The sequence below is a fragment of the Gopherus flavomarginatus genome, chromosome 16 (genome assembly GCF_025201925.1).
Source record: "Gopherus flavomarginatus isolate rGopFla2 chromosome 16, rGopFla2.mat.asm, whole genome shotgun sequence".
Taxonomy (NCBI): Eukaryota; Metazoa; Chordata; order Testudines; family Testudinidae; genus Gopherus; species Gopherus flavomarginatus.
Genome location: NC_066632.1, coordinates 2,448,320 through 2,474,428, shown reverse-complemented (window position 1 = coordinate 2,474,428; position 26,109 = coordinate 2,448,320). Strand labels below are relative to the sequence as shown.

The window sequence follows — 26,109 nt, the reverse complement described above, 5'->3', positions numbered from 1 at the left end:
GGACCCTCCGCAGACATGCCACCAAAGGCTGCCTGCCTGCCGCCCTCCCGGCAACCGGCAGAGCGCCCCCCGCGGCATGCCCCCCAAGCACGCACTTGGCGTGCTGGGGTCTGGAGCAGCCCCTGGAGCGAGGCCTTAAGAGCCCAAGGGGACGTGCTGCTTCTCGGGAGGCCGGGGCAGGACCTACAGGGGTGTGTCGGCGCCCCGTGCAGCTGAACGCGCCCAGAAGAGCAGGTAGCGTAATCCCTCTGGAACGCTGCCTCAGGGAAGTGCAGGGAGGATATTGAAACCATGTTATCGCTGCGATCTGGGACGGGCCGCGTCAGAGCCTGGAAGTGAGGGAAGGCGGCTGCAGGAAATGACAGCAGGAGAGAGGGATTTCAGCAGGGGATGTTGCCAGAGCTCCTCTCAGCCCAAGAGATCCCAAAGCACCTGCCAAGTTCAGAGCTGGTTGGAGGTCTGAGAGGAATCGCACCTGCTGATAGTAGCTCAGAATTTAGCCCTATACAGAGGGAAATAACTTCCCTGGGACTGAAATGCAGCCACCTCTGGGGTGGAACATGGCAGTTCTACGTGATGGTTTGACGAGAGGTGGAGAGTGCAAGGGGGAGTTAGAGAGGCAGATGGACGTCACCAGGCTGACCTAGGGGCAGAACCCCAATTCTGTGGCTGGCTGAAAGAGCAGGAGTGTGCCCCGTGCTCCCGGTAGCACAGCGCCCCCAGGACTGTGCTGACTCTCCGGGAAGAGCGCTCCCTACTGAGACACCCGCCCTACTCCCCACCATAGCTGGATTTTCCTCTGTCCAAGTGCTGGGCCTTCCCAACCCGGCTTAGCTGCCGCTCCCTGACAGGACCACCTGAGCCCCTGGCGATAAGAGAGTCTAGGACCTGAGCGGCACAGCTGGAGAAGGACAAAGCTGCCCCGGTTCCTCATTTCCTTGCTGCTATTCAAGCTTCCCTGAAAACCAGGCCCAGGGCAGACACTGACTAGCTCAGGCTGAGCTGTCCGCTTGTTAGGCGCCTGGGTGAGATCTGAGCCAGCGCCCGGCTCGTGGCATCTTGACACTGATGGGTTCTGGGTTCCCCGTAGTGTCCACAACCTCCAGCTGCTTCAGGGCCGCGAAGGCCTGGTCAGACACGCTGGCTGCCAGCAGGCGGTTGGATCTGAAAGAGCAGCAGGACAGGTGAAAAACTTGGTTCTGTGCCGAGCAGAGGCCTCCTCAGATGGCATTTGTTGGCCGAATGCTCCGGGGAGATGGTACCCAGGGCCATCTCAGGTTACAGAGCAAGGACGAGACAGTCCCATTCTGCTGGGCTCCAGCCTGGCCCTCCCCACCTTGTAAGTGTTGCTAAAGTGCGGGAGGGGGTATGGAGAGCAGCGATTGGGCTCGAGGCCACTCAGGCTACCTCCTGCGCTAACGCTAGCCATGTGGATGTTGTGACTCTGGCAGGACTCAGGCTGGCCACCCAAGTCCTAGCCTGCCCAACCCCATGGGTTGCAGCTCGGGTGGCTAGCCGGAGCCGCCGCCCCTGCTCCCCACCATAGCTGGATTTCCCCAGCGAAGCTAGTGTGAGTCTGTCTACCTGCACTGCAAGGCATGCGCCGGGCTGCAATGTAGACACACCTACAGCGAGCCAGGGGTCCTGACTCCCAGCACCCCCTGCTCTGACCCCTTCACCTAATACCTCTCCCAGAACCAGGGAAAGAGACCCCGGAATCCTGACTCCCAGCACCCCCTGCTCTGACCCCTTCACCTAATACCTCTCCCAGAACCAGGGACAGAGACCCCGGAATCCTGACTCCCAGCACCCCCTGCTCTGACCCCTTCACCTAATACCTCTCCCAGAACCAGGGACAGAGACCCTGGAATCCTGACTCCCAGCACCCCTGCTCTGACCCCTTCACCTAATACCTCTCCCAGAACCAGGGACAGAGACCCCGGAATCCTGACTCCCAGCACCCCCTGCTCTGACCCCTTCACCCCACACCCCTCCCAGAACGAGGGACAGAGACCCCGGAATCCTGACTCCCAGCACCCCTGCTCTGACCCCTTCACCCCACACCCCTCCCAGAACCAGGGACAGAGACCCTGGAATCCTGACTCCCAGCACCCCTGCTCTGACCCCTTCACCTAATACCTCTCCCAGAACCAGGGACAGAGACCCCGGAATCCTGACTCCCAGCACCCCCTGCTCTGACCCCTTCACCCCACACCCCTCCCAGAACCAGGGACAGAGACCCCGGAATCCTGACTCCCAGCACCCCTGCTCTGACCCCTCCACCTAATACCTCTCCCTGAACCAGGGACAGAGACCCTGGAATCCTGACTCCCAGCACCCCTGCTCTGACCCCTTCACCTAATACCCCTCCCAGAACCAGGGACAGAGACCCCGGAATCCTGACTCCCAGCACCCCTGCTCTGACCCCTCCACCTAATACCTCTCCCAGAACCAGGGACAGAGACCCCGGAATCCTGACTCCCAGCACCCCCTGCTCTGACCCCTTAACCCCACACCCCTCCCAGAACCAGGGACAGAGACCCCGGAATCCTGACTCCCAGCAGCCCCTGCTCTGACCCCTTCACCCCACACCCCTCCCAGAACCAGGGACAGAGACCCTGGAATCCTGACTCCCAGCAGCCCCTGCTCTGACCCCTTCACCTCACAACCCTCCCAGAACCAGGGACAGAGACCCTGGAATCCTGACTCCCAGCACCCCCTGCTCTGACCCCTTCACCCCACACCCCTCCCAGAACCAGGGACAGAGACCCTGGAATCCTGACTCCCAGCAGCCCCTGCTCTGACCCCTTCACCTCACACCCCTCCCAGAACCAGGGACAGAGACCCTGGAATCCTGACTCCCAGCACCCCCTGCTCTGACCCCTTCACCCCACACCCCTCCCAGAACCAGGGACAGAGACCCCGGAATCCTGACTCCCAGCAGCCCCTGCTCTGACCCCTTCACCCCACACCCCTCCCAGAACCAGGGACAGAGACCCTGGAATCCTGACTCCCAGCAGCCCCTGCTCTGACCCCTTCACCCCACACCCCTCCCAGAACCAGGGACAGAGACCCTGGAATCCTGACTCCCAGCACCCCCTGCTCTGACCCCTTCACCCCACACCCCTCCCAGAACCAGGGACAGAGACCCTGGAATCCTGACTCCCAGCACCCCCTGCTCTGACCCCTTCACCTCACACCCCTCCCAGAACCAGGGACAGAGACCCTGGAATCCTGACTCCCAGCAGCCCCTGCTCTGACCCCTTCACCTCACACCCCTCCCAGAACCAGGGACAGAGACCCCGGAATCCTGACTCCCAGCACCCCCTGCTCTGACCCCTTCACCCCACACCCCTCCCAGAACCAAGGACAGAGACCCCGGAATCCTGACTCCCAGCAGCCCCTGCTCTGACCCCTTCACCCCACACCCCTCCCAGAACCAGGGACAGAGACCCTGGAATCCTGACTCCCAGCACCCCCTGCTCTGACCCCTTCACCCCACACCCCTCCCAGAACCAGGGACAGAGACCCTGGAATCCTGACTCCCAGCAGCCCCTGCTCTGACCCCTTCACCTCACACCCCTCCCAGAACCAGGGACAGAGACCCCGGAATCCTGACTCCCAGCACCCCCTGCTCTGACCCCTTCACCCCACACCCCTCCCAGAACCAGGGAAAGAGACCCCGGAATCCTGACTCCCAGCACCCCCTGCTCTGACCCCTTCACCCCACACCCCTCCCAGAACCAGGGACAGAGACCCCGGAATCCTGACTCCCAGCACCCCCTGCTCTGACTCCTTCACCCCACACCCCTCCCAGAACCAGGGACAGAGACCCTGGAATCCTGACTCCCAGCAGCCCCTGCTCTGACTCCTTCACCCCACACCCCTCCCAGAACCAGGGACAGAGACCCCGGAATCCTGACTCCCAGCAGCCCCTGTTCTGACCCCTTCACCCCACACCCCTCCCAGAACCAGGGACAGAGACCCCGGAATCCTGCCTCCCAGCAGCCCCTGCTCTGACCCCTTCACCCCACAACCCTCCCAGAACCAGGGACAGAGACCCTGGAATCCTGACTCCCAGCAGCCCCTGCTCTGACCCCTTCACCTCACACCCCTCCCAGAACCAGGGACAGAGACTGTGGAATCCTGACTCCCAGCAGCCCCTGCTCTGACCCCTTCACCCCACACCCCTCCCAGAACCAGGGATAGAGACCCTGGAATCCTGATGCCCAGCCCCCCTGCTCTGACCTCTTCACCCCACACCCCTCCCAGAACCAGGGACAGAGACCCCGGAATTCTGACTCCCAGCAGCCCCTGCTCTGACCTTCACCCCACACCCCTCCCAGAACCAGGGACAGAGACCCCGGAATCCTGACTCCCAGCAGCCCCTGCTCTGACCTTCACCCCACACCCCTCCCAGAACCAGGGACAGAGACCCCGGAATCCTGACTCCCAGCAGCCCCTGCTCTGACCCCTTCACCCCACACCCCTCCCAGAACCAGGGACAGAGACCCTGGAATCCTGACTCCCAGCACCCCCTGCTCTGACCCCTTCAGCTAATACCTCTCCCAGAACCAGGGACAGAGACCCTGGAATCCTGACTCCCAGCACCCCCTGCTCTGACCCCTTCACCCCACACCCCTCCCAGAACCAGGGACAGAGACCCTGGAATCCTGACTCCCAGCCCCCTGCTCTGACCCCTTCACCCCACACCCCTCCCAGAACCAGGGACAGAGACCCCGGAATCCTGACTCCCAGCAGCCCCTGCTCTGACCCCTTCACCCCACACCCCTTCCAGAACCAGGGACAGAGACCCTGGAATCCTGACTCCCAGCCCCCTGTTCTGACCCCTTCACCCCACACCCCTCCCAGAACCAGGGACAGAGACCCCGGAATCCTGACTCCCAGCAGCCCCTGCTCTGACCCCTTCACCCCACACCCCTTCCAGAACCAGGGACAGAGACCCTGGAATCCTGACTCCCAGCCCCCTGCTCTGACCCCTTCACCCCACACCCCTCCCAGAACCAGGGACAGAGACCCTGGAATCCTGACTCCCAGCACCCCCTGCTCTGACCCCTTCACCTCACACCCCTCCCAGAACCAGGGACAGAGACCCTGGAATCCTGACTCCCAGCAGCCCCTGCTCTGACCCCTTCACCCCACACCCCTCCCAGAACCAGGGAGAGAGACCCTGGAATCCTGACTCCCAGCACCCCCTGCTCTGACCCCTTCACCCCACACCCCTCCCAGAACCAGGGACAGAGACCCCGGAATCCTGACTCCCAGCACCCCCTGCTCTGACCCCTTCACCCCACACCCCTCCCAGAACCAGGGAGAGAGACCCTGGAATCCTGACTCCCAGCACCCCCTGCTCTGACCCCTTCACCCCACACCCCTCCCAGAACCAGGGACAGAGACCCCGGAATCCTGACTCCCAGCAGCCCCTGCTCTGACCCCTTCACCCCACACCCCTCCCTGAACCAGGGACAGAGACCCCGGAATCCTGACGCCCAGTCCCCCTGCTCTGGCCCCACCTTTCGGAAAGGTGGGCGGGAAAGCCAGTCAGCAGGACCGCAGGGCAGGAGCCTGCCTGTGCTCCTGGCACTAACCTCCCTGCTCTGGCTGTTACCTGAGGATGATGGCTCGGATGTCGGGGACGGTGTGGAAGGCTTCGGCCCCAATGACAGCAATGCGGTTGTGCTGGAGATACAGGTACTCGAGGGACTCTGGCAAGTCCGGGGGGATGTAGGACAACTCGTTGTTGCTGAGATCCAGGAGCTGGGGAGCAGAAGGGACAGGGTTACTCAGGCCAACAGCAGAGTTCTCAACAGCTTCTTGAATTCACTCTACGCCGCTAACCGCCGGTAACACCCTGCCAGGCCTGACTCTTCTAGACAAGGTTCTTGCAGGGCAGGCAGGTCGGGGACTTGATCACAGCCTTCTAGTCGCTACACTGGGAGAAGGGAGAAAACTCAAACCACTTCTCCATTCAGCATGTAGTTAGCCTGTGGAACTCCCTGCCACATGAAGTCAATGAGGCTGCGAACAGAGTCAGACTCGAAGAGGGGTTGGATGTTTGTATGGATGACAAGGAGATCTGGAGTTAGAACGGTTCTGGAAGGGAGATTAAACCTTTTAAGCCAATCTCTGACTATTAGGAGACCTTCATGGGGAGCTGAGTATCCCTGTGGGAGTTCCTGAACCTTGAGCTGAAACATCTAATGGTGGGGCTCTCAGAGACAGAATAAGGGGGTACTTGGCCATTGGTCTTGATCCTGTCTGACACTGCCATGCTGCCAGAGGGTCTTTCACCTAGCAATGAAGGTACAAGGTCAGGAGTTCTGGTGCCTCATCTCTGACCACTGAGCCACATCCCCTTCCAGAGCCGGGATAGAACCCAGGAGTCCTGGCTCCCAGCCCCCGCCCCTCCAACCACTCTACCCCACTCCCCTCCCAGAGCCAGGATAGAACCCAGGAGTCCTGGCTCCCAGCCCCCCCCCCAACCACTCTACCCCACCCCCCTCTCAGAGCCGGGACAGAACCCAGGAGTCCTGGCTCCCAGCGCCCCCCCCCCAACCACTCTACCCCACCCCCCTCTCAGAACCCGGACAGAACCCAGGAGTCCTGGCTCCCAACCCCCCCCTCCAACCACTCTACCCCACTCCCCTCCCAGAGCTGGGATAGAACCCAGGAGTCCTGGCTCCCAGCCCCCCCCCCAACCACTCTACCCCACCCGCCTCCCAGAGCCGGGACAGAACCCAGGAGTCCTGGCTCCCAGCCCCGCCCCCCCCCCAACCACTCTACCCCACCCCCCTCCCAGAGCCAGGATAGAACCCAGGAGTCCTGGCTCCCAGCCCCCCCGCCCTCCGACCACTCTACCCCACCCCACTCCCAGAGCCGGGATAGAACCCAGGAGTCCTGGCTCCCAGCCCCCCTCTAACCACTTGACCCCACTCCCCTCCCAAAGTCGGGATAGAACCCATGAGTCCAGGCTCCTAGCCCCTCCACCTCTAACCATTCGACCCCACTGCCGTCCCAGAGCCAGGATAGAACCCAGGAGTCCAGGGTCCCAGCCCCCACACCTCTAACCACTGAACCCCACTCCCCTTCCAGAGCTGGACTAGAACCAGGAGTCCTGGCTCCCAGCCCCCTGCTCTAACCACTCGCCCCCACTGCCCTCTCTGCTTACATCATTAGGGCAATCGTCCCCCTCCCTCACCCGGAGCCCCTGCAGCTCCTGCCACGTGCCAGGGGTGATGGAGCTGATGCGCAGCCTGTTGTGGGCCAGGTGCAGCTCCTTGAGGCCGGTCAGGTTGGCCAGCAGCTCAGGCGAGAGGGAGTTGATCTGGTTCTTGTGCAGCCTGAGCACCTGGAGGCTGGGCGGCAGGCCGGCGGGCAGGAGGGTGAGCTGGTTGCCCGACAGGTCCAGGCTCTCGAGCCGGCGCAGCTTACGGAAGGCCAGCCGGTGGATCTTGGCGCTGTACAGACGGTTGTAGCTCAGGTTGAGCTCGGCCAGCAGGTAGGTGTTGGCGAAGTCCTGCAGGCCGATGTGAGTGATCTGGTTGTGCAGGATCATGAGGGAGCGCACCCGGCGGGGCAGCCCCGGGGGCACCCGCTCCAGCCGGTTGTTGTAGAGGTGCAGGGTGTGCAGGTTGCGTAGCTTGAGGAAGGCGTCGGGGTGGACGCCAGCGGCCGTCAGGCGGTTGTTCTGCAGCAGCAGGTACTGCAGGCCACGCACCCGGCTCAGGCTGTCCCGTGGCAGCGAGTCGATGCGGTTCTTGCCCAGGTGCAGAATCACGATGTTCGGGGGGAAGCCAGCTGGGATCTCGCTCAGGTTGTTGTTAGACAGATCCAGATACTCCAGGCTCTTCAGCTTGCTGCAGAGGAGAAGGGGAATGGGGTGCTGGCTTGGGGTGAGCAGCTCGTGCCATAGCCTCCTGCTCTACTGGACCCAGGAGTTCTGATGCTCTGGTCCCCCCCCCCATTCTAACCACTAGACCCCGCTCTCCTCCCCAAGCTGGAAATAGAACCCAGGAGTTCTGACTCCCAGCCCCACTGGCTAGAACCACTAAACCCCCCTCCCTGCCCAGAAGTCCCGTGTCCTCCCCTCTAACCACTCTGCAGCTCGCTCCCTCAGTCTCACCTGAAGGTGGAAGGGTCCATGCCCTTGTTGGACAGGTTGTTGTTCTGCAGGTAGAGCTCTCGGAGCTTCCAGTGGCTGCTCAGCGCCCCCCTGGGGATCCGGGCGATGCGGTTGTTCTGCAGGGACGGGAGGTCGCGGCCACTAGAGACGCTCCCGAGCCTGCCTCAGACACCGTCAGCAGGCCTGGGGGGGAGACTGCCCTCGATACAGTACCAAGGTAACCACTAGGCCACCCAGCCCAGCCGCCATCTGAATGGCAGAGCTGGGGCACAGAGAGGCGATGGGCTTGCCCAAGGTCCCAGAGTGAGTCAAAGGCCACGCTGAGACTAGAACCCAGGAGTCCTGGCTCCCAGCCCCCTGCTCTAACCACTGGCCTACACCTCCTCTCCCCATATCAAAGGCAAAACGCTGTGGGGTTTTGGGATGTGTTATGCCTCAAGGATCCAGGCCAACCACATGTTTATACAAAGCACCCGCGGAGGCAGATCCCCTGCCCCGCCCCGCCCCCGGTCATGAGCCCAAGCCCTGCCCCACCTGTAAGTGGAGCCGGACGAGCGCAGGGGGCAGGTTCTGGGGCAGGTAGCTGAGCTGGTTGCTGGAGAGGATCATGGTGCTGACAGCGTCGGAGCCGTTGAAGGCGTCGTAGGGGAGCCCAGTGTTGGTCAGCTGGTTGTTGTGAAGATACACGGACCTGCATGGAGAGGGAAGCAAAACAGAGCTGACACCAGAGGCTCTGGGGTAGGGTAATGCCCCTGTCCTGCATTACCCTACAGGGCAGAGCGCCCCCTAGTGAGCCCTCCAACCCTGCAGCACGGCGCCCCCTAGTGTCATGCTGGGGTGAGCACCAACTTCAGGGGGACAGCCCCCGCAGGTGAACCCCCATCCCGCTCCCTGCAGCACAGCGCCCCCTAGCGCCATGCTGGGGTGAGCACTGACTGCAGGGGGAGAACCCCCCCAGCTGAACCCCCATCCCGCTCCCTGCAGCACAGCGCCCCCTAGTGTCATGCTGGGCTGAGCACTGACTGCAGGGGGAGAGACCCCCCCGAGTGAACCCCCATCCCGCTCCCTGCAGCACAGCGCCCCCTAGTGCCATGCTGGGGTGAGCACTGACTGCAGGGGGAGAGCCCCCCCCGAGTGAACCCCCATCCTGCTCCCTGCAGCACAACGCCCCCTAGTGTCATGCTGGGCTGAGCACTGACTGCAGGGGGAGAGCGCCCCTAGTGAGCCCCCATCCTGCTCCCTGCAGCACAGCGCCCCCTAGTGCCATGCTGGGGTGAGCATTGACTGCAGGGGGAGAGCCCCCCCCGAGTGAACCCCCATCCCGCTCCCTGCAGCACAGCGCCCCCTAGTGTCATGCTGGGGTGAGCGCTGACTGCAGGGGGAGAGCCCCCACCCTGCGTGAACCCCCATCCTGCTCCCTGCAGCACAGCGCCCCCTAGTGTCATGCTGGGGTGAGCGCTGACTGCAGGGGGAGAGCCCCCACCCTGCGTGAACCCCCATCCCGCTCCCTGCAGCACAGCGCCCCCTAGTGTCATGCTGGGGTGAGCACTGACTGCAGGGGGAGAGCCCCCACCCTGCGTGAACCCCCATCCTGCTCCCTGCAGCACAGCGCCCCCTAGTGCCATGCTGGGGTGAGCACTGACTGCAGGGGGAGAGCCCCCCCCGAGTGAACCCCCATCCCGCTCCCTGCAGCACAGCGCCCCCTAGTGCCATGCTGGGGTGAGCACTGACTGCAGGGGGAGAGCCCCCCCCCGAGTGAACCCCCATCCCGCTCCCTGCAGCACAACGCCCCCTAGTGTCATGCTGGGCTGAGCACTGACTGCAGGGGAAGAGCCCCCCCCCCCCGAGTGAACCCCCATCCTGCTCCCTGCAGCACAACGCCCCCTAGTGTCATGCTGGGCTGAGCACTGACTGCAGGGGGAGAGACCCCCCCGAGTGAACCCCCATCCCGCTCCCTGCAGCACAGCGCCCCCTAGTGTCATGCTGGGGTGAGCACTGACTGCAGGGGGAGAGCCCCCCCCCCCGAGTGAACCCCCATCCCGCTCCCTGCAGCACAACGCCCCCTAGTGCCATGCTGGGGTGAGCACTGACTGCAGGGGGAGAGCCCCCCCCCCGAGTGAACCCCCATCCCGCTCCCTGCAGCACAGCTCCCCCTAGTGTCATGCTGGGGTGAGCACTGACTGCAGGGGGAGAGCCCCCACCCTGCGTGAACCCCCATCCTGCTCCCTGCAGCACAGCGCCCCCTAGTGCCATGCTGGGGTGAGCACTGACTGCAGGGGGAGAGCCCCCCCCGAGTGAACCCCCATCCCGCTCCCTGCAGCACAGTGCCCCCTAGTGCCATGCTGGGGTGAGCACTGACTGCAGGGGGAGAGCCCCCCCCCGAGTGAACCCCCATCCCGCTCCCTGCAGCACAACGCCCCCTAGTGTCATGCTGGGCTGAGCACTGACTGCAGGGGGAGAGCCCCCCCCCCCCCGAGTGAACCCCCATCCTGCTCCCTGCAGCACAACGCCCCCTAGTGTCATGCTGGGCTGAGCACTGACTGCAGGGGGAGAGACCCCCCCGAGTGAACCCCCATCCCGCTCCCTGCAGCACAGCGCCCCCTAGTGTCATGCTGGGGTGAGCACTGACTGCAGGGGGAGAGCCCCCCCCCCGAGTGAACCCCCATCCCGCTCCCTGCAGCACAACGCCCCCTAGTGCCATGCTGGGGTGAGCACTGACTGCAGGGGGAGAGCCCCCCCCCCGAGTGAACCCCCATCCCGCTCCCTGCAGCACAGCGCCCCCTAGTGTCATGCTGGGGTGAGCACTGACTGCAGGGGGAGAGCCCCCACCCTGCGTGAACCCCCATCCTGCTCCCTGCAGCACAGCGCCCCCTAGTGTCATGCTGGGGTGAGCGCTGACTGCAGGGGGAGAGCGCCCCTAGTGAGCCCCCATCCCGCTCCCTGCAGCACAGCGCCCCCTAGTGCCATGCTGGGGTGAGCACTGACTGCAGGGGGAGAGCCCCCCCCCGAGTGAACCCCCATCCCGCTCCCTGCAGCACAGCGCCCCCTAGCACTGTACTGGGACACTGAGGTCAACACAGAGGGGAGAGCGCCCCCTACTGAGCGCCCTACCCAGCTTGAAGAAGAGGCCCATACTAATCAGGCCCAGAGCTTGGCTTAGCCAGTCCAACCCACTGAGATGAGCAAACAACCCACACCTGCAGGCCCCGCCCGTCGGACCCCCGCATGCCGAGGCAGGAGGCCTGGATGGCAGCTCTACCTGAGGTTGGCTTTCTGCCCAAAGGTGAGCGGGTAGACTTCGGTGAGCAGGTTAGCAGCCAGGTCCACTATGCGCACTGTGCTGGGGAGGATCTGCGGTGCTACCGTGAGCTGGGAAAACACCAAAGGGGAACAGGCCGATTCTAGCAGAGCAGTGTGGCCCCGGATCTACCCGCTGCCGCCAGATGGCCTGGCCAGGCTTTATACAGGGATTGCTTCACTGGTCAGTGGCATGCAGCCACCTCTGCGGTCAGAGGCAGGGTGACCAGATGTCCTGATTTTGTAGGACAGTGCCGATATTTTTCTTATATAGGCTCCTACTACCCCCCACCCCGTCCCGATTTTTTCACACTTGCTGTCTGGTCCCCCTAGTCAGAGGCAGCAGCTGTCTATAGAGGGATTGCTCAACATCTGGTCTGGGGTAGAACACAGCAGCTGTTTAACGGTGCCCAGGGCCACCACACAAAGGTTTAGGACAGGAAGTGGAGAGAAATCCTCTCTCCAGTGAGCACAGCAGCAGGAGGTGAGGAAGACAGAATGGAATCACACCAGGGTTACCACAGACACTTGGGGGAAATGTGTCAGCATCTCTAATGACCACGTGGGACCCATCTCCTCTGAAAGACAGCACCTCATGGTGCCCCTGAGTGCCATGCTGGGCCCCGGGGTCAGCACAACTCAGAGGGAGCGCGGCGCCCCCTAGTGCTGCACTGACTCAAGGGACAGCACCGCCTACCGAGTCCACCAGTCTGCTCCCTGCAGCACAGCGCCCCCTAGCGCCACATGACGGAGTCACCCATACCACCCCCTGCAGCACCCTTGGCTTCCCCTGGAGGTCCCATCCCACCGGCGACCACACTCAGCATGGTTTAGCTTGTGAAATCCCTCTCTCCCACACACACGTGCAGAGCCCCCTCCAGCTAGCTGCGCGCAAACTCCTGGCACCATCCCTGCTCGCTAAAGCCCTGCCGCCGCCAGGTCAGAGGACAGCCGCGCGCACACCTTGTTGTTGGCCAGGTAGATGTACTGCAGCGAGTCCAGGGACTCAAAGGCTTCATCCGGGAGGCCTAGAAAGCAGCAGAGAGAAGAGCAGAGATTGCCTAGTCCAGGCACACCCTGCGCAGAAGGGAGGCCAGTACGTGAACCTGCTCCATCCAGCTAGTGAACTCAGACCCTGCCTCCCTCCCTGAAAGGCCCTGTGGCTGCTTCCACTCACCCACAGAGCTACGCATCCTGTAACTGGTATCCAACTACCCAGAATGCTTTGCATCCAGCTTCCCATCATGCTTTTCTATAACAGTCCCAAAAAACTTCCCAGGCTGCTGAAATGCAGCTGCCTCTGGGGTGGAGCATGGCAGCTGTTTGCACAACACTGCATAGGGATTGTTTATCCAGCACTGAAATGCAGCTGCCTCTGGGGTAGGAACCAGCAGCTGTTTAACAGCATGTGACAAGGCTGCACAAGAATTTAGAAGTGGGCATGGAGGAAATTCCTGTATCCAGCTGAAACTGCAGGACAGAGGGATGGCCTGCAAGTGCATCCTTCTGGGATTCAAGGAGAGGAGGATAAAGGGATGATGAGCTCTGATACCGGACCGTGGGGATCTCTCTTCTATAGGAGGCCAGAAGAGCTCTCCCTTGACACGCACACACACGCTCAGGTCATGTGGGCAGGGCCCATGCCCACTGCACCCCTCCCTTCGATGGCGTCCCAGCCCCCTGCCCGCGACGGCTCCCTCACCATCGGAGATGATGTGGTTGTTGTGCAGGTTGAGAGTTTTCAGGCTGGTCAGCTGGGCCAGCTCGTCGTAGGGCAACTCCCGCAGCTGGTTATTCTGCAGAAGGAGACCCGCTCACTTCAGTCCTTGGGCAAGTGGGAGGCGTTTGCCCAGGGCCGGGGGGCAGCATTGAGAGAGAGACGGAGGGTGGAGAGTCAGGGAAGGGCTGCTCTGGGCTCTGGAAGGGATTCCACGGAGGTACCACATCCAACGGCCCCCGGCTGCTCCCTGGACCCTGGGGCACCACGTCCAACAGCCCTCAGCTGTCCGCTGACCCCTGGGGCACCGCGTCCAACAGCCCCCAGCTGTCCGCTGACCCCTGGAGCACCGCGTCCAATGGCTGACGGCTGCTCCCTGACCCCGGGGCACTGCGTCCAATGGCCCCTGGCTGCTCCCTGACCCCTGGGGCACCGTGTCGAATGGCCCCCGGCTGCTCCCTGACCCCCGGGGCACTGCGTCCAATGGCCCCTGGCTGCTCCCTGACCCCTGGGGCACCGCGTCGAATGGCCCCCGGCTGCTCCCTGACCCCTGGGGCACCGCATCCAATGGCCCCTGGCTGCCCTCTGACCCCCGGGGCACCGCGTCCAACGGCCCCTGGCTGCCCTCTGACCCCCGGGACACCGTGTCCAACGGTCCACGGTTACTCCCTGACCCCCAGGGCACCGCGTCCAATGGCCCCCAGCTGTCCTCTGACCCCTGGGGCACTGTGTTCAACAGTCCCCGGCTGCCCTCTGACCCCTGGGGCACCGCATCCAACAGTCCCCGGCTGCCCTCTGACCCCTGGGGCACCGCATCCAACAGTCCCTGGCTGCCCTCTGACCCCTGGGGCACTGCGTCCAGCAGCCCCCGGCTGTCCTCTGACCCCTGGGGCACTGCGTCCAGCAGCCCCCGGCTGTCCTCTGACCCCTGGGGCACTGCGTCCAGCAGCCCCCGGCTGTCCTCTGACCCCTGGGGCACTGCATCCTGCAGCCCCTGGCTGTTCTCTGACCCCTGGGGCACTGCGTCCAGCAGCCCCCGGCTGTCCTCTGACCCCTGGAGCACTGCATCCAACAGCCCCCAGCTGCCCTCTGACCCCAGGGCACCGTGTCCAACAGCCCCTGGCTGCCCTCTGACCCCTGGGTTGCTCTTTAGACCTTCCTCGGTAACTGGGATCTGGCCCTGGCTGGGCTCCTGGGTTTGCTGGGGACCAGAGACAGTTACCTGCAGAGAAAGATGCTGGACAGCTCTAGAGACGTTGCTGGGGAAGACGTGCAGGTCAAGCCCACCGCACTCCACTGTCTCCTCTGAGGGGCAGGTGCAGTTGGCTGGGCAGCCTGGGGTGTTCTTCGGGGGCAAGGGCCCCACGCCAAGGCGGGGGGATGGTGGGGCGTCCTCGTCATCCTGGCTCCCGACCAGGCAGAAGGAGGGGATCTTCACAAAGAGGACCAGGAGACAGCCGCAGCTCAGCCGCTGGGGAGAGGGGGAGAGGGTCTGGTGAATTCTGGAGCAAACTGAACTATCTGTACGCTACAGGCCTGCGGAGAGGGGAGCCTGAGGGCTCCTACCAACCCAGGCCTGGCGCTGCTCAGCCCCATCAATGCAGGCTCTGTCTCCAGAGCACCAGCCACTGCTGCGGGGGGATGAAGGGCCCCAGTGAGCGGAGCCCGCTGGGGATCCAGGCAGGTCGGTTTACAGAGCACTTGGCAGCTCTGAAATGCCTTAGTTGTTGTTTTAGCCAGCCTGGCAGCCGATCAGCTCCCCCCAGCCGCACAGGCCGACGTTTCACCACCTCAGCACGGCAGCCAGAGTGTGTGTGCACGGGTGTGTGCGTCTGTAAATTAACACATCAGCGCCTGGCACAACAGGGCCCTGATCTCGGTCTGGGGCTGCAGTTGGGGGTGGAGCTGGGGATGAGGGCTTTGGGGTGCAGGAGGGGGCTCCGGTCTTGGGGAGGCTCAGGGCAGGGGGTTGGGGCGCAGACTTACCTTGGGTGGCTCCCGAGTGGCGGTGCTGCAGAGGCAAGGCAGGCCGCCTGCCTGTCCTGGGGCACTGCTCTGCGCCCTGGAAGTGGCCAGCAGATCCGGCTCCTAGGCAGGGGCGGGGGGGGGGAGGAGCTCCACGGTGGAGTGCAGAGCTGGTGCATGGGGCGGGGGCAGCGCGCAGAGCCCCATGCCCCCCCACACACACACCTAGGAGCCGGACCTGCTGGCCGCTTCTGGGGTGGGGGCAGTGCCCCAGGACAGGTAGGGACTAGCCTGCTTTGCCTCCGCACCCCACCGACCGGACTTTAAACGGCCCAGCCGGCAGTGCCGACCGGAGCCGCCAGGGTCCCTTTTCAACTGGGTGTTCCAGTCGAAAACTGGACACCTGGTCACCCTAACTATAATACAAAAAAACCCCATTCTCCTGCTGCCTGTTTCGTTCCCTGGCCACATGCTTTTTTGGAAGCAAGATGTACATTTCTGGAATGACAGAGACACACTACAGGGCTCCCACGAGCTCTGTTCGGTATCCCAGGGAGTGATTTACCCCCAGATGGGACAGAGCCCCGGAAAACAGCCTGGAGGGAATGGCCCTGCCGGGCTAGCTGGGCTCCGATAGATCCCCCACAGAACAGGTGCTGCCTGGACACACTCTTGTCCTGTCCCACCAGAGCAGGATCTGTTCAGTCTTCAGCTTCTCCGCTGAGGCTGCCAAAATGGACCCAACTGTGACGTCGTTAGAAATTGGCCGGGACTGGGGGAGTTGCTCCTGTCCCCTTTGGGAGTCGAGTGTGAAATGCGCAGGCAGGATCCCAGCCCAGATCCCAGCTGGGAGACAGGGCAAAACCTGCCAGCCTGACAGGCAGTAAAAGGCCCCTTGTTGACAGCTCCAACAAACCAGCCATAAAGAAGGAGCTCTGCTCTGACTGGGGGTACGGGGGTTGTATCTGCAGGGCAAGGCTAAGACGCATTGATTGCAGGGTCTGAGGACATTTGCCTTAATGCCAGGCCCCTGCTGTACTCACTAGACCCCACTCCCCTCCAAGAGCGGAGAATCGGCCCTGGGGTCGAAAGTTGGATCTCCCCTGGGCCTTGCCTGGGGAATCCCCTTGGACACAGCCCCACCAGCGAGAGCACTAGGAGCTGAATCACTGTGTCATGAACCCTGCTCAGAGCAGGTGGGGGGCCAGGCCAGTAGGAGCCTGTCCCCCAAAGGATGGGATGAATCCCTCCTAAGATTTCCCCCTTTTGGCCAGTGCCAATGCAGCTAAGTGGGTTTGGGAGATCTCCTCCCTCCTCCAGCTCAGTGTGGGATGGCCCCCAGCTGCCCTCTTGGGTCACCCGCCTCTCCCCAGCCCAAGCAGGCATCACCGGAGCCTCGTCGTCCACAAGCCTGAACTCCGCTGGGTCCCCAAAAACATCAGAGCCAAAGCTCTCCCTCACCATAGCCAGGTCCCGGCTGCGAGTCTCCCAGGCTCCACTCTGCAGAGTCTTCTCAGGATCTTTAATTGAAGCCAGACCGGCGCAGGGCTCCTGATTCCCTCTGCTCTGTCTTTGCCTCCGAAATAAAGATCGTCCTCACATGGTCCCCACAGGAACAGTCGCGTTCCACACACACCCCCACGCTTGCCTCCCAGAGCACTGGAAAAGGAAACAGAGAAAGCAACCTGCCAGGAGCTGTCACGCTGCCTGGGCGTGAACTGGAGCCGGGACGCTGTGTCTTCGCTTGCTGTTGTCTTCACGTCTGATCAAAGCCAAGGGAGGGAGGTGGGATGGGGGGAGATTCGGGCTGTGGGCAAGTAGGGGGGCTTTGTGTCTGCTGCAATTGGGGTTGCATAATGGGGCTGGCAGAGGTCCTGAAGGAATGTTTGGAAGGGATCACGTTTACTGAGTCTGGTATTCCAACCATGTACAGAGGCAGATAGGACTCTGGGGAAACATAACTGTTGCTGTTTGTTTTTCCTAAGTGCGGTCGGAACTGCCATGTTCTGCCCCCGCCCTGATCCTGTGTTGCTCCGCACTCAATCGCTAAGCTGCCCTCCACGCAGGCTGGCTTGGTATTAGCACTGCCACATAACCTGGGGGAAACTGAGGCATAATGAGCTGACATGACTTGCCCAAAGTCACCCAGAGCACTGGAAAGAAGTCAGGAGTTCTTCCTCAAAATCCCTCACTAGACCCCACTCCCACCCCAGAGCTCGGAGAGAACCCAGAAGTCCTGGCTCCCAGCCTCACCTCCTCTAACCACTAGATGCCACTCCCATCCCAGATCTGGGAACAGAACCCAAGAGTCCTGGCTCCTAGCCCCCCTGCTTTAACCACTAGACCCCAGTTCCATCCTAGAGCTAGCAATAGATCCCAGGAGTCCTGACTCTCAGTCTTCCTGCTGTAAGTACTGGACTAACATTTCCCCCACCCCAAGCAGAGACCAGCCCCCACCCCAGGAATCTTAAGCCCCCAGATCATGCCCACTAGACCACAAGCCTCTGATCTCTGGGCTCTGCTCCCACTAGGGACCCCAGATTTCTCCCACTAACCAATGGGAGGTGGGAATTCCCAGATTCCCCTCTTCCCGGCTGCTCACTCCTTGATGCTGACATATCCAGGGGCAGAGCCCAGGGGGCCAGCAAGGGGATGTTGCCTGATTCCCATATGGGGTAACATTTCTGGCTCCCAATGGGCCGTGAAGAATGTAATTTGTCCGGCCTCAAAGATCTCCCTGGGAATCGCAGTGTTTGTGCTTCAGAGTCAGTGGTAATGGCCAATTACTGTAACTGAAATACTTGTCACCCAGCCAGCTGTAAGCCGCTACACAGTTGCTTCAGCAGGCTGGGTGCAAATTCAAGAGATCACAGGGGCTTTCTCCGAGCCCGTCTGGACAAGCCCCATGGGCTCTACAGGGAGCAGGGGCTGACTCCCTGGATTGGCTCCCAAACCATCCCCCACCCCAGGATTGCCCCCCATCGTAGATTCAAGGCAGCTATTTCTCTGGGCCCATCCATCCCAGAGAAGGATGAACTCCTCTCTGGTTCCCATTCTCAGTGCTGCTGCTGGCCCCACTGCTCCAAACCCTTCATAACTCATGCCCCTTACGCAGATGTCATGACGGGAGGTGGGGCCAAGCCTCTGTCCGGGCTTCTGTCTCTTCTAGTGCCGGAAGGACAGCTCACCCCCACCCATTCCTACATGCTGCTCTAGGCAAAGACAGGGATTGGCACCCCTTAACCCAGATGGCTTGCTGCCTCCATCTCCCCCCAATCTCCCTTTGTCTGTGTCATTCCCCCTCGCCTGTAGGGGCCCCCTGGTTTCTGCTCATATGTCTGTAGCTGGTGCTTAGAGATTTAAAAACATGCCCCCAGAATTCTTTGCACCTCCTGCAGAGTTAGCACTTCAGAAGTACTGAGACAGCTGCCACAAAGGATTCTGGGACACTGAAGTGCCACTACTGCTAAGGATTCTGGGGCACTGAGGTACCTCTGCAGCAAAAGCCTTAAACCGAATCAACGCCGTCATGTTTCTGAACACCCTCTAGTGATAGCTCTCATTACAGTACTTCTTAGTACAGGAAATGTCGCTACTCTACCTGGAGCCCCCTCCCGTCCGGGGTAACATGCACAGCTCCACAACACACATGCAATATTGCCAACCCCAACCGGTCAAATGCCAGGAGATGTTTGAGCTCTTTTCCTTTGCCTTTTTGAGCTGTACAAGGGTCGTGTTTCCAGGCTTTCCTCTGCCCGGGCCCCTACCTTCGACAGGAAGAATCGAAGAGAGTACCACCAGCAGTGGTCTGCTGCCACCACTGATAATAAGAAACGTAGGGTAGTGGTGGTTGGAGACTCTCTGCTAAGGGGGACGGAGACACCCATCTGTCGCCCTGACCATTCACCCCGGGAGGTATGCTGCCTGCCAGGGGCCCGTATCCGAGATGTTACAGAGGCATTGTCGAGGATTATCCGGCCTTCTGATTACTACCCCATGCTACTCATCCATGTGGGCACAAATGATACTGTGAGGTGTGACACTGAGCAGATCAAGAGTGACTACAGGGCTCTGGGAGTACGGGTTAAGGAGTTTGGAGCGCAGGTGGTATTCTCTTCAATTCTTCCTGTTGAAGGTAGGGGCCCGGGCAGAGATAGATGCATCATGGAGGTGAATGCCTGGCTGCGAAGATGGTGTCGCCGGCAGGGCTTTGGCTTCCTCAACCACGGGATGCTATTCGAGGAAGGACTGCTAGGCAGAGATGGCGTTCACCTTTCGAGGAGGGGAAAGGCCTTATTTGCGCACAGACTGGCTAACCTAGTAAGGAGGGCTTTAAACTAGGTTCGACGGGGACAGGTGAGCAAACCCCACAGGTAAGTGGGGAACAAGACCTGGGAGATGGGTTGGAAACAGGAGGGAGCACGGGCTATAATGGCAGAGAGAAAGGAGGGTCAGGGCAAAGCTGGGAGGCAAGATCAAACCAGTATCTTAGATGTCTATATACAAATGCAAGAAGCATGGGTAATAAGCAGGAAGAACTGGAAGTGCTAATAAATAAATACAACTATGACATTGTTGGCATTACTGAAACTTGGTGGGATAATACACACGACTGGAATGTTGGCGTGGATGGGTATAGTTTGCTCAGGGAGGATAGACAGGGGAAAAAGGGAGGAGGTGTTGCCTTATATATTAAAAATGTACACACTTGGACTGAGGTGGAGATGGACATAGGAGATGGAAGTGTTGAGAGTCTCTGGGTTAGGCTAAAAGGGGTAAAAAACACGGGTGATGTTGTGCTGGGAGTCTACTACAGGCCACCTAATCAGGTGGAAGAGGTGGATGAGGCTTTTTTCAAACAACTAACAAAATCATCCAAAGCCCAAGATTTGGTGGTGATGGGGGACTTCAACTATCCAGATATATATTGGGAAAATAACACCGCGGGGCACAGACTATCCAATAAGTTCCTGGACTGCATTGCAGACAACTTTTTATTGCAGAAAGTTGAAAAAGCTACTAGGGGGGAAGCTGTTCTAGACTTGATTTTAACAAATAGGGAGGAACTCGTTGAGAATTTGAAAGTAGAAGGAAGCTTGGGTGAAAGTGATCATGAAATCATAGAATTTGCAATTCTAAGGAAGGGTAGAAGGGAGTACAGCAAAATAGAGACAATGGATTTCAGGAAGGCGGATTTTGGTAAGCTCAGAGAGCTGATAGGTAAGGTCCCATGGGAATCAAGACTGAGGGGAAAAACAACTGAGGAGAGTTGGCAGTTTTTCAAAGGGACGCTATTAAGGGCCCAAAAGCAAGCTATTCCGATGGTTAGGAAAGATAGAAAATGTGGCAAAAGACCACCTTGGCTTAACCATGAGATCTTGCGTGACCTACAAAATAAAAAGGCGTCATATAAAAAATGGAAACTAGGTCAGATTACCAAGGACGAATATAGGCAAATAACACAGGAATGCAGAGGCAAGATTAGAAAGGCAAAGGCACAAAATGAGCTCAAACTAGCTATGGGAATAAAGGGAAACAAGAAGACTTTTTATCAATACATTAGAAGCAAGAGGAAGACCAAGGACAGGGTAGGCCCACTGCTCAGTGAGGAGGGGGAAACAGTAACGGGAGACTTGGAAATGGCAGAGATGCTTAATGACTTCTTTGTTTTGGTCTTCACTGAGAAGTCTGAAGGAATATCTAATATAGTGAATGCTTACGGGAAGATGGTAGATTTAGAAGAGAAAATAAAAAAAGGGCAAGTACAAAATCACTTAGAAAAGTTAGATGCCTGCAAGTCACCACGGCCTGATGAAATGCATCCTAGAATACTCAAGGAGCTAATAGAGGAGGTATCTGAGCCTCTAGCTATTATCTTTGGGAAATCATGGGAGACGGGGGAGATTCCAGAAGACTGGAAAAGGGCAAATATAGTGCCCATCTATAAAAAGGGAAATAAAAAGAACCCAGGAAACTACAGACTAGTTAGTTTAACTTCTGTGCCAGGGAAGATAATGGAGCAAGTAATTAAAGAAATCATCTGCAAACACTTGGAAGGTGGTAAGGTGATAGGGAATAGCCAGCATGGATTTCTAAAGAACAAATTGTGTCAAACTAATCTGATAGCATTCTTTGATAGGATAACGAGCCTTGTGGATAAGGGAGTAGCGGTGGATGTGATATACCTAGACTTTAGTAAGGCATTTGATACGGTCTCGCATGATATTCTTATAGATAAACTAAGAAAGTACAATTTAGATGGGGCTACTATAAGGTGGGTGCATAACTGGCTGGATATCCGTACTCAGAGAGTAGTTATTAATGGCTCCCAATCCTGCTGGAAAGGTATAACAAGTGGGGTTCCGCAGAGGTCTGTTTTGGGACCGGCTCTGTTCAATATCTTCATCAACGATTTAGATGTTGGCATAGAAAGTACGCTTATCAAGTTTGCAGACAATACCAAACTGGGAGGGATTGCAACTGCTTTGGAGGACAGGGTCAAAATTCAAAATGATCTGGACAAATTGGAGAAATGGTCTGAGGTAAACAGGATGAAGTTCAATAAAGATAAATGCAAAGTGCTCCACTTAGGAAGGAGCAATCAGTTTCACACATACAGAATGGGAGGAGACTGTCTAGGAAGGAGTATGGCAGAAAGAGATCTAGGGGTCATAGTGGACCACAAGCTTAATATGAGTCAACAGTGTGATACTGTTGCAAAAAAAGCAAACGTGATTCTGGGATGCATTAACAGGTGTGTTGTAAACAAGACACGAGAAGTCATTCTTCCGCTTTACTCTGCGCTGCTTAGGCCTCAACTGGAGTATTGTGTCCAGTTCTGGGCACCACTTTTCAAGAAAGATGTGGAGAAATTGGAGAGGGTCCAGAGAAGAGCAATAAGAATGATTAAAGGTCTTGAGAACATGACCTATGAAGGAAGGCTGAAACAATTGGGTTTGTTTAGTTTGGAAAAAAGAAGACTGAGAGGGGACATGATAGCAGTTTTCAGGTATCTAAAAGGGTGTCATCAGGAGGAGGGAGAAAACTTGTTCACCTTAGCCTCCAATGATAGAACAAGAAGCAATGGGCTTAAACTGCAGCAAGGGAGATTTAGGTTGGACATTAGGAAAAAGTTCCTAACTGTCAGGGTAGTTAAACACTGGAATAAATTGCCTAGGTAAGTTGTGGAATCTCCATCTCTGGAGATATTTAAGAGTAGGTTAGATAAATGTCTATTAGGGATGGTCTAGACAGTATTTGGTCCTTCCGTGAGGGCAGAGGACTGGACTCGATGACCTCTCGAGGTCCCTTCCAGTCCTAGAATCTATGAGTCTATGAGTCTATGAGAATGGGAAAGCTTTTAAAAAAGAAAAGCCAAGATTCTCACATAATAACATGACTCCAAGAGCTGGAGCTTTAAGAAAACCACCACATATCACAAGACTGGGCAAGGCTGCATGTGGCTGAGTGTGCCTTTGCCCTGGGCTTGTTCTCATAAACCATCCTTGGCCCAGTCATCTAAGAAGGCAGCATGGCCCAGTGGCTAGGGCCCTGGACAGGTACTCAGGATACTGGGTTCTATTCTTGGCTCTGTCCTGTTGGGGGCACCAGACAGGCACTTCACCTCTCTGTACCTCTGTTTCCCCATCTGTGATGTGGGGATGACGATACCTCATTTAAAGCTGCTTCGAGAAGGGGCAGATGAAATGTGCTACCTGAGAATGAAGTATCAGACTCAATCCCATTTCAGCTCAACCCCTCACGTTTCAGCTTCAATTCTTTCATTCCCTGCAAACTGAAATCCAAGGAGGATGCTAGAATATGCTCCAGCCACTGCCAAAAGCAAATCATTAAGAAGCTTTAGCTGTGTTTTAAGAAACCCCAAGCTCTCCTTTCAATGCCACACACTTCCTATAATCACAGACACTCAAGACCAAGCCAGGTCACTGGAAAGCACTGACGCTGTTAAAGCCATGGGACCAGATTTCCAATACCACCATGTAGTACAACAGAGAACCCCACCATCCTTAAAGCAAAACTGAGGAGTACCAAAACTCCTTACAAGGTCAGAGTCATCCTTGGCTCCTAACTGGCAATGCCCAATTTCTTTAAATCTGATTTACTTTCATGCCCTTTGTGTACTTTGCAATTTGCTCCTCAGGAGGTTGATCAGTGAAACCGATGTGTACGTCGTTTTTCTGTCGAGGACAGGAAGGAACTATGGATTTGCTATATCCAATCTGACCATCTGTCCAGCTAGGCCTCTGCCCAGCTTCTTAGAGTACCCGTTCAGAGCATTGCTCCATGTGATTCAGTACACCTGCTTTCCTAGTGCATTGGATCAACATCTACCCACTCTACCCATCTAGGGTGACCAGACAGCAAGTGTGAAAAATTGGGATGGGGTGGGGGGTAATAGGAGCCTATATAAGAAAAAGACCCAGAAATCGGGACTGGCCCTATAAAATTGGGACGTCTGGTCACCCTACTAATATCTCAGCTCCTGCTGCACAGGTTTCATTCAGGTTAAGGGACTTTACTGGCAAAAGTTCTGCTGCTGACAAAATGATTGTGGCAGCGCACACTCCCGCATGGGTGCTGGCACCTTGAGGCCACACACGGCGTCAGGGTGGATGGGCAAGAAGGTGTTGAATTGGGTAGGCAACCCAGCACCCTGTGCGTCCCACCTGCAAGCGTGCTGCCTTGGGCATTTTTAGGCTGCGTGGTGGGACATCCGTACATCTCTCAAGGAACTGTGGGAATTTGGGGCCAAAGGCCCACAACTCCCTCTGTCCCGTCCCATAATCTACCGCCCTTGGGCATCATCTTTGAACACGCTGTTGCAAATCCAGATGGACTTTTGAAAATGGAATTTCGCTTTCTTAGTCACTTAGGCACTATAAAAATTTTGACCCCTAAACCAAAACGCCGTTTAGTCCCATATCCCTGACACTTGCTGCCCTGGATCAGACCAGGAGCACTGGTCCACCAGCCTCCTTTCACCACTGGGACTTTACAGATGTCACTCTGCTGCATATAATGAATGAGGAGATACCTCAGAGTCTCTGCTCCAAAATCACCATTGCCAACTTGAACTATAGGCGACTCTCCATTAGCCAGGAACAATATAGAACCTATGACCCACAACTGAGCAGTTTGACATTGATAGCCCATGGCCACTTCTTTGTAGGAATACAGGTATTTAAAAAACAACACCCTTCCTGAGCCCTGCAGCAATCAGATGATGCCTTGTAGCATGACAGTGGATTAACACTTACCTTGCCTTACATTACTAACAATGCTATAATGGTAACAAGATTCCCAAGCCCCTGTTTTAAAAGTATTTCTGGTATTTGACTGGCTGACCTTTGGAAGCTATGTTAAAAGCCTATTTATAGGTCCAGGCTCCAGCCTGGCTTGGCTGGCTCAAGGCCGGGATAGAACTGTAAACATATTTTTCTGGCTTTTCTTTTCGAATTCCCACATTCTGACCATTTGCCAGTGTATTAAGAGTCCTGCCAGCTTCTGAGTCAGACAGGGAATGAAGCCATGACTCTGCCTCTGTCCTGCAGCCTGTGATCAGGCCCCAACTATTTCAACATGAGAAGCTTCTGCGCTGGCTGGGGATCTGGGGAACGGGGTATTTCCCCCCTTGCTGATCCTCTACTCTCCTGGCAGGTGAATTTCAATGCCAAGGCTGAGCCGAGATCTGAAATGCCTCCTTGTGCCAAATGAGATGAATTTGATCCTAAGGATTTATCGTGATAAAGATGTCTTGTGGCAAAAGGCCAGAACTTGGAGTCAGGACTCCTGGCTCTGGGAGGAAAGTGTACTGCAGTGGTTAGATCAGGGGTTTGGAAGCCAAGATATCTGGGTAGAAGGTAGGATTGAGCGTCAGGACTCTTGGGTGCTCCTTCTGGCTATGGGAGAAGCCTAATGGTGATAGCACAGGGAGTTTGTCTCTATTGCAGGCACTGGAAGGCAGTGTGACCTAGTGGTTAGTCCGAAGCGCTGCACTACATCCCAGGCTCTGTGACCTTGGCCAATTCACTTTCCTTCTCTGTGTCACTGTTTCCCCTCCATGAGATAAAAGGGATTAATGATACTGACCTACCTCCCAGGAGTGTTGTGAAGCTCAATCCATTAATGTTGGCAAATTGCTTGAATGAGTTGGATGGAAGACGCAGGAGATGGTCAGAACATTATTAAAATCCCAACATTGATTAGAAGGGGGAAGTTCTCAGCTCGTTTTCTGACTGATTCCTTCAATGTGCTTCATAAATAAGTCACTGATCATTTACTTAAGTCATGCATAAATGATGGTGGATGCTGCACATCACAAGCCTTCTAGGATTCTACAAGGGATGGGTGACCCATTGGTTATGTCAATGGCTTCAGACCTCATTTTCATGCCACATGCAGATGATTTCACATGATGTTCAGTTGAGACAAGATGACACTGGGCTGAAGCAATGACATTTTTAGGCACTTAGATGATTTCCTCATGGTCTTTTTGGTGGTGCTCATCACCAGAGTGAGCGCATCACAGAGATGAAGGAATTTATCTTCAGAACTCCCCTGGGACATAAATCAAGTCTGGATGTCTTTCTAAAGGAGACGCTCAAACTCAGACAGAAGTTTTGGGCTTGATTCAGGAATCGTTGGGTAAGATTCTCTGGTGTGTTTTATGCCAGAAGACGGATCAGTGGATCAAAATGGTCTCTTTTGGCCTCAATATCCACGAATCTCCCTCATTATACATCGGGGGATGTTTTTGCGCAGCCTGATGATGTTTCAGTGCAGGGAAGGACACAGTTTGGTTGGGATGTACTGACGGTTTAAAGCATCACCCCATTGGACACAGTGTCGTTTGGCTGGCACTGAGCTGCACCAGCGCTGGGCATTTAGCTGTTCCTACCACCGGGCTCCACCACCATCCGTCACAACATGCTTTGGTGGGCAGCCCAACTGAGCAAGGTGGGACCAT

At 57.6% G+C, this 26,109-nt stretch overlaps 1 protein-coding gene across 3 annotated transcripts; it reads right to left on the bottom strand.

Moving 5' to 3' along the window:
* Positions 1–14: 14 nt before the first annotated feature.
* PODNL1 (podocan like 1) lies at positions 15–25,921 on the bottom strand. 3 transcript variants are annotated; one of them, XM_050925609.1, is made up of 11 exons: positions 25,233–25,921; positions 16,584–16,781; positions 14,380–14,628; positions 13,143–13,236; positions 12,404–12,468; positions 11,403–11,512; positions 8,678–8,834; positions 8,144–8,259; positions 7,220–7,877; positions 5,630–5,778; positions 15–1,164 (listed from the first exon to the last, which is right to left on the bottom strand). In XM_050925609.1, the coding sequence occupies exons 2-11, from the start codon at positions 16,584–16,586 to the stop codon at positions 1,014–1,016; spliced, it is 1,752 nt and encodes a 583-aa protein (XP_050781566.1). In that variant the 5' UTR covers positions 16,587–16,781; positions 25,233–25,921; the 3' UTR covers positions 15–1,013. The 3 variants fall into 3 exon arrangements, with proteins under 3 accessions (XP_050781566.1, XP_050781564.1, XP_050781567.1); XM_050925607.1 differs by having other exon boundaries at positions 25,237–25,921; XM_050925610.1 differs by lacking the exon at positions 25,233–25,921 and having other exon boundaries at positions 16,584–16,869.
* Between the last annotated feature and the right edge of the window lie 188 nt (positions 25,922–26,109).

Coding starts and splice junctions, on each gene's coding strand:
- PODNL1 (XM_050925609.1), bottom strand. Junction 5,779..7,219: donor AGGAGCTGCAGGGGCTCCGG/GTGAGGGAGGGG, acceptor TCTGCTCCCCAG/CTCCTGGATCTCAGCAACAA. Junction 1,165..5,629: donor ATCCGAGCCATCATCCTCAG/GTAACAGCCAGA, acceptor CTGCTCTTTCAG/ATCCAACCGCCTGCTGGCAG.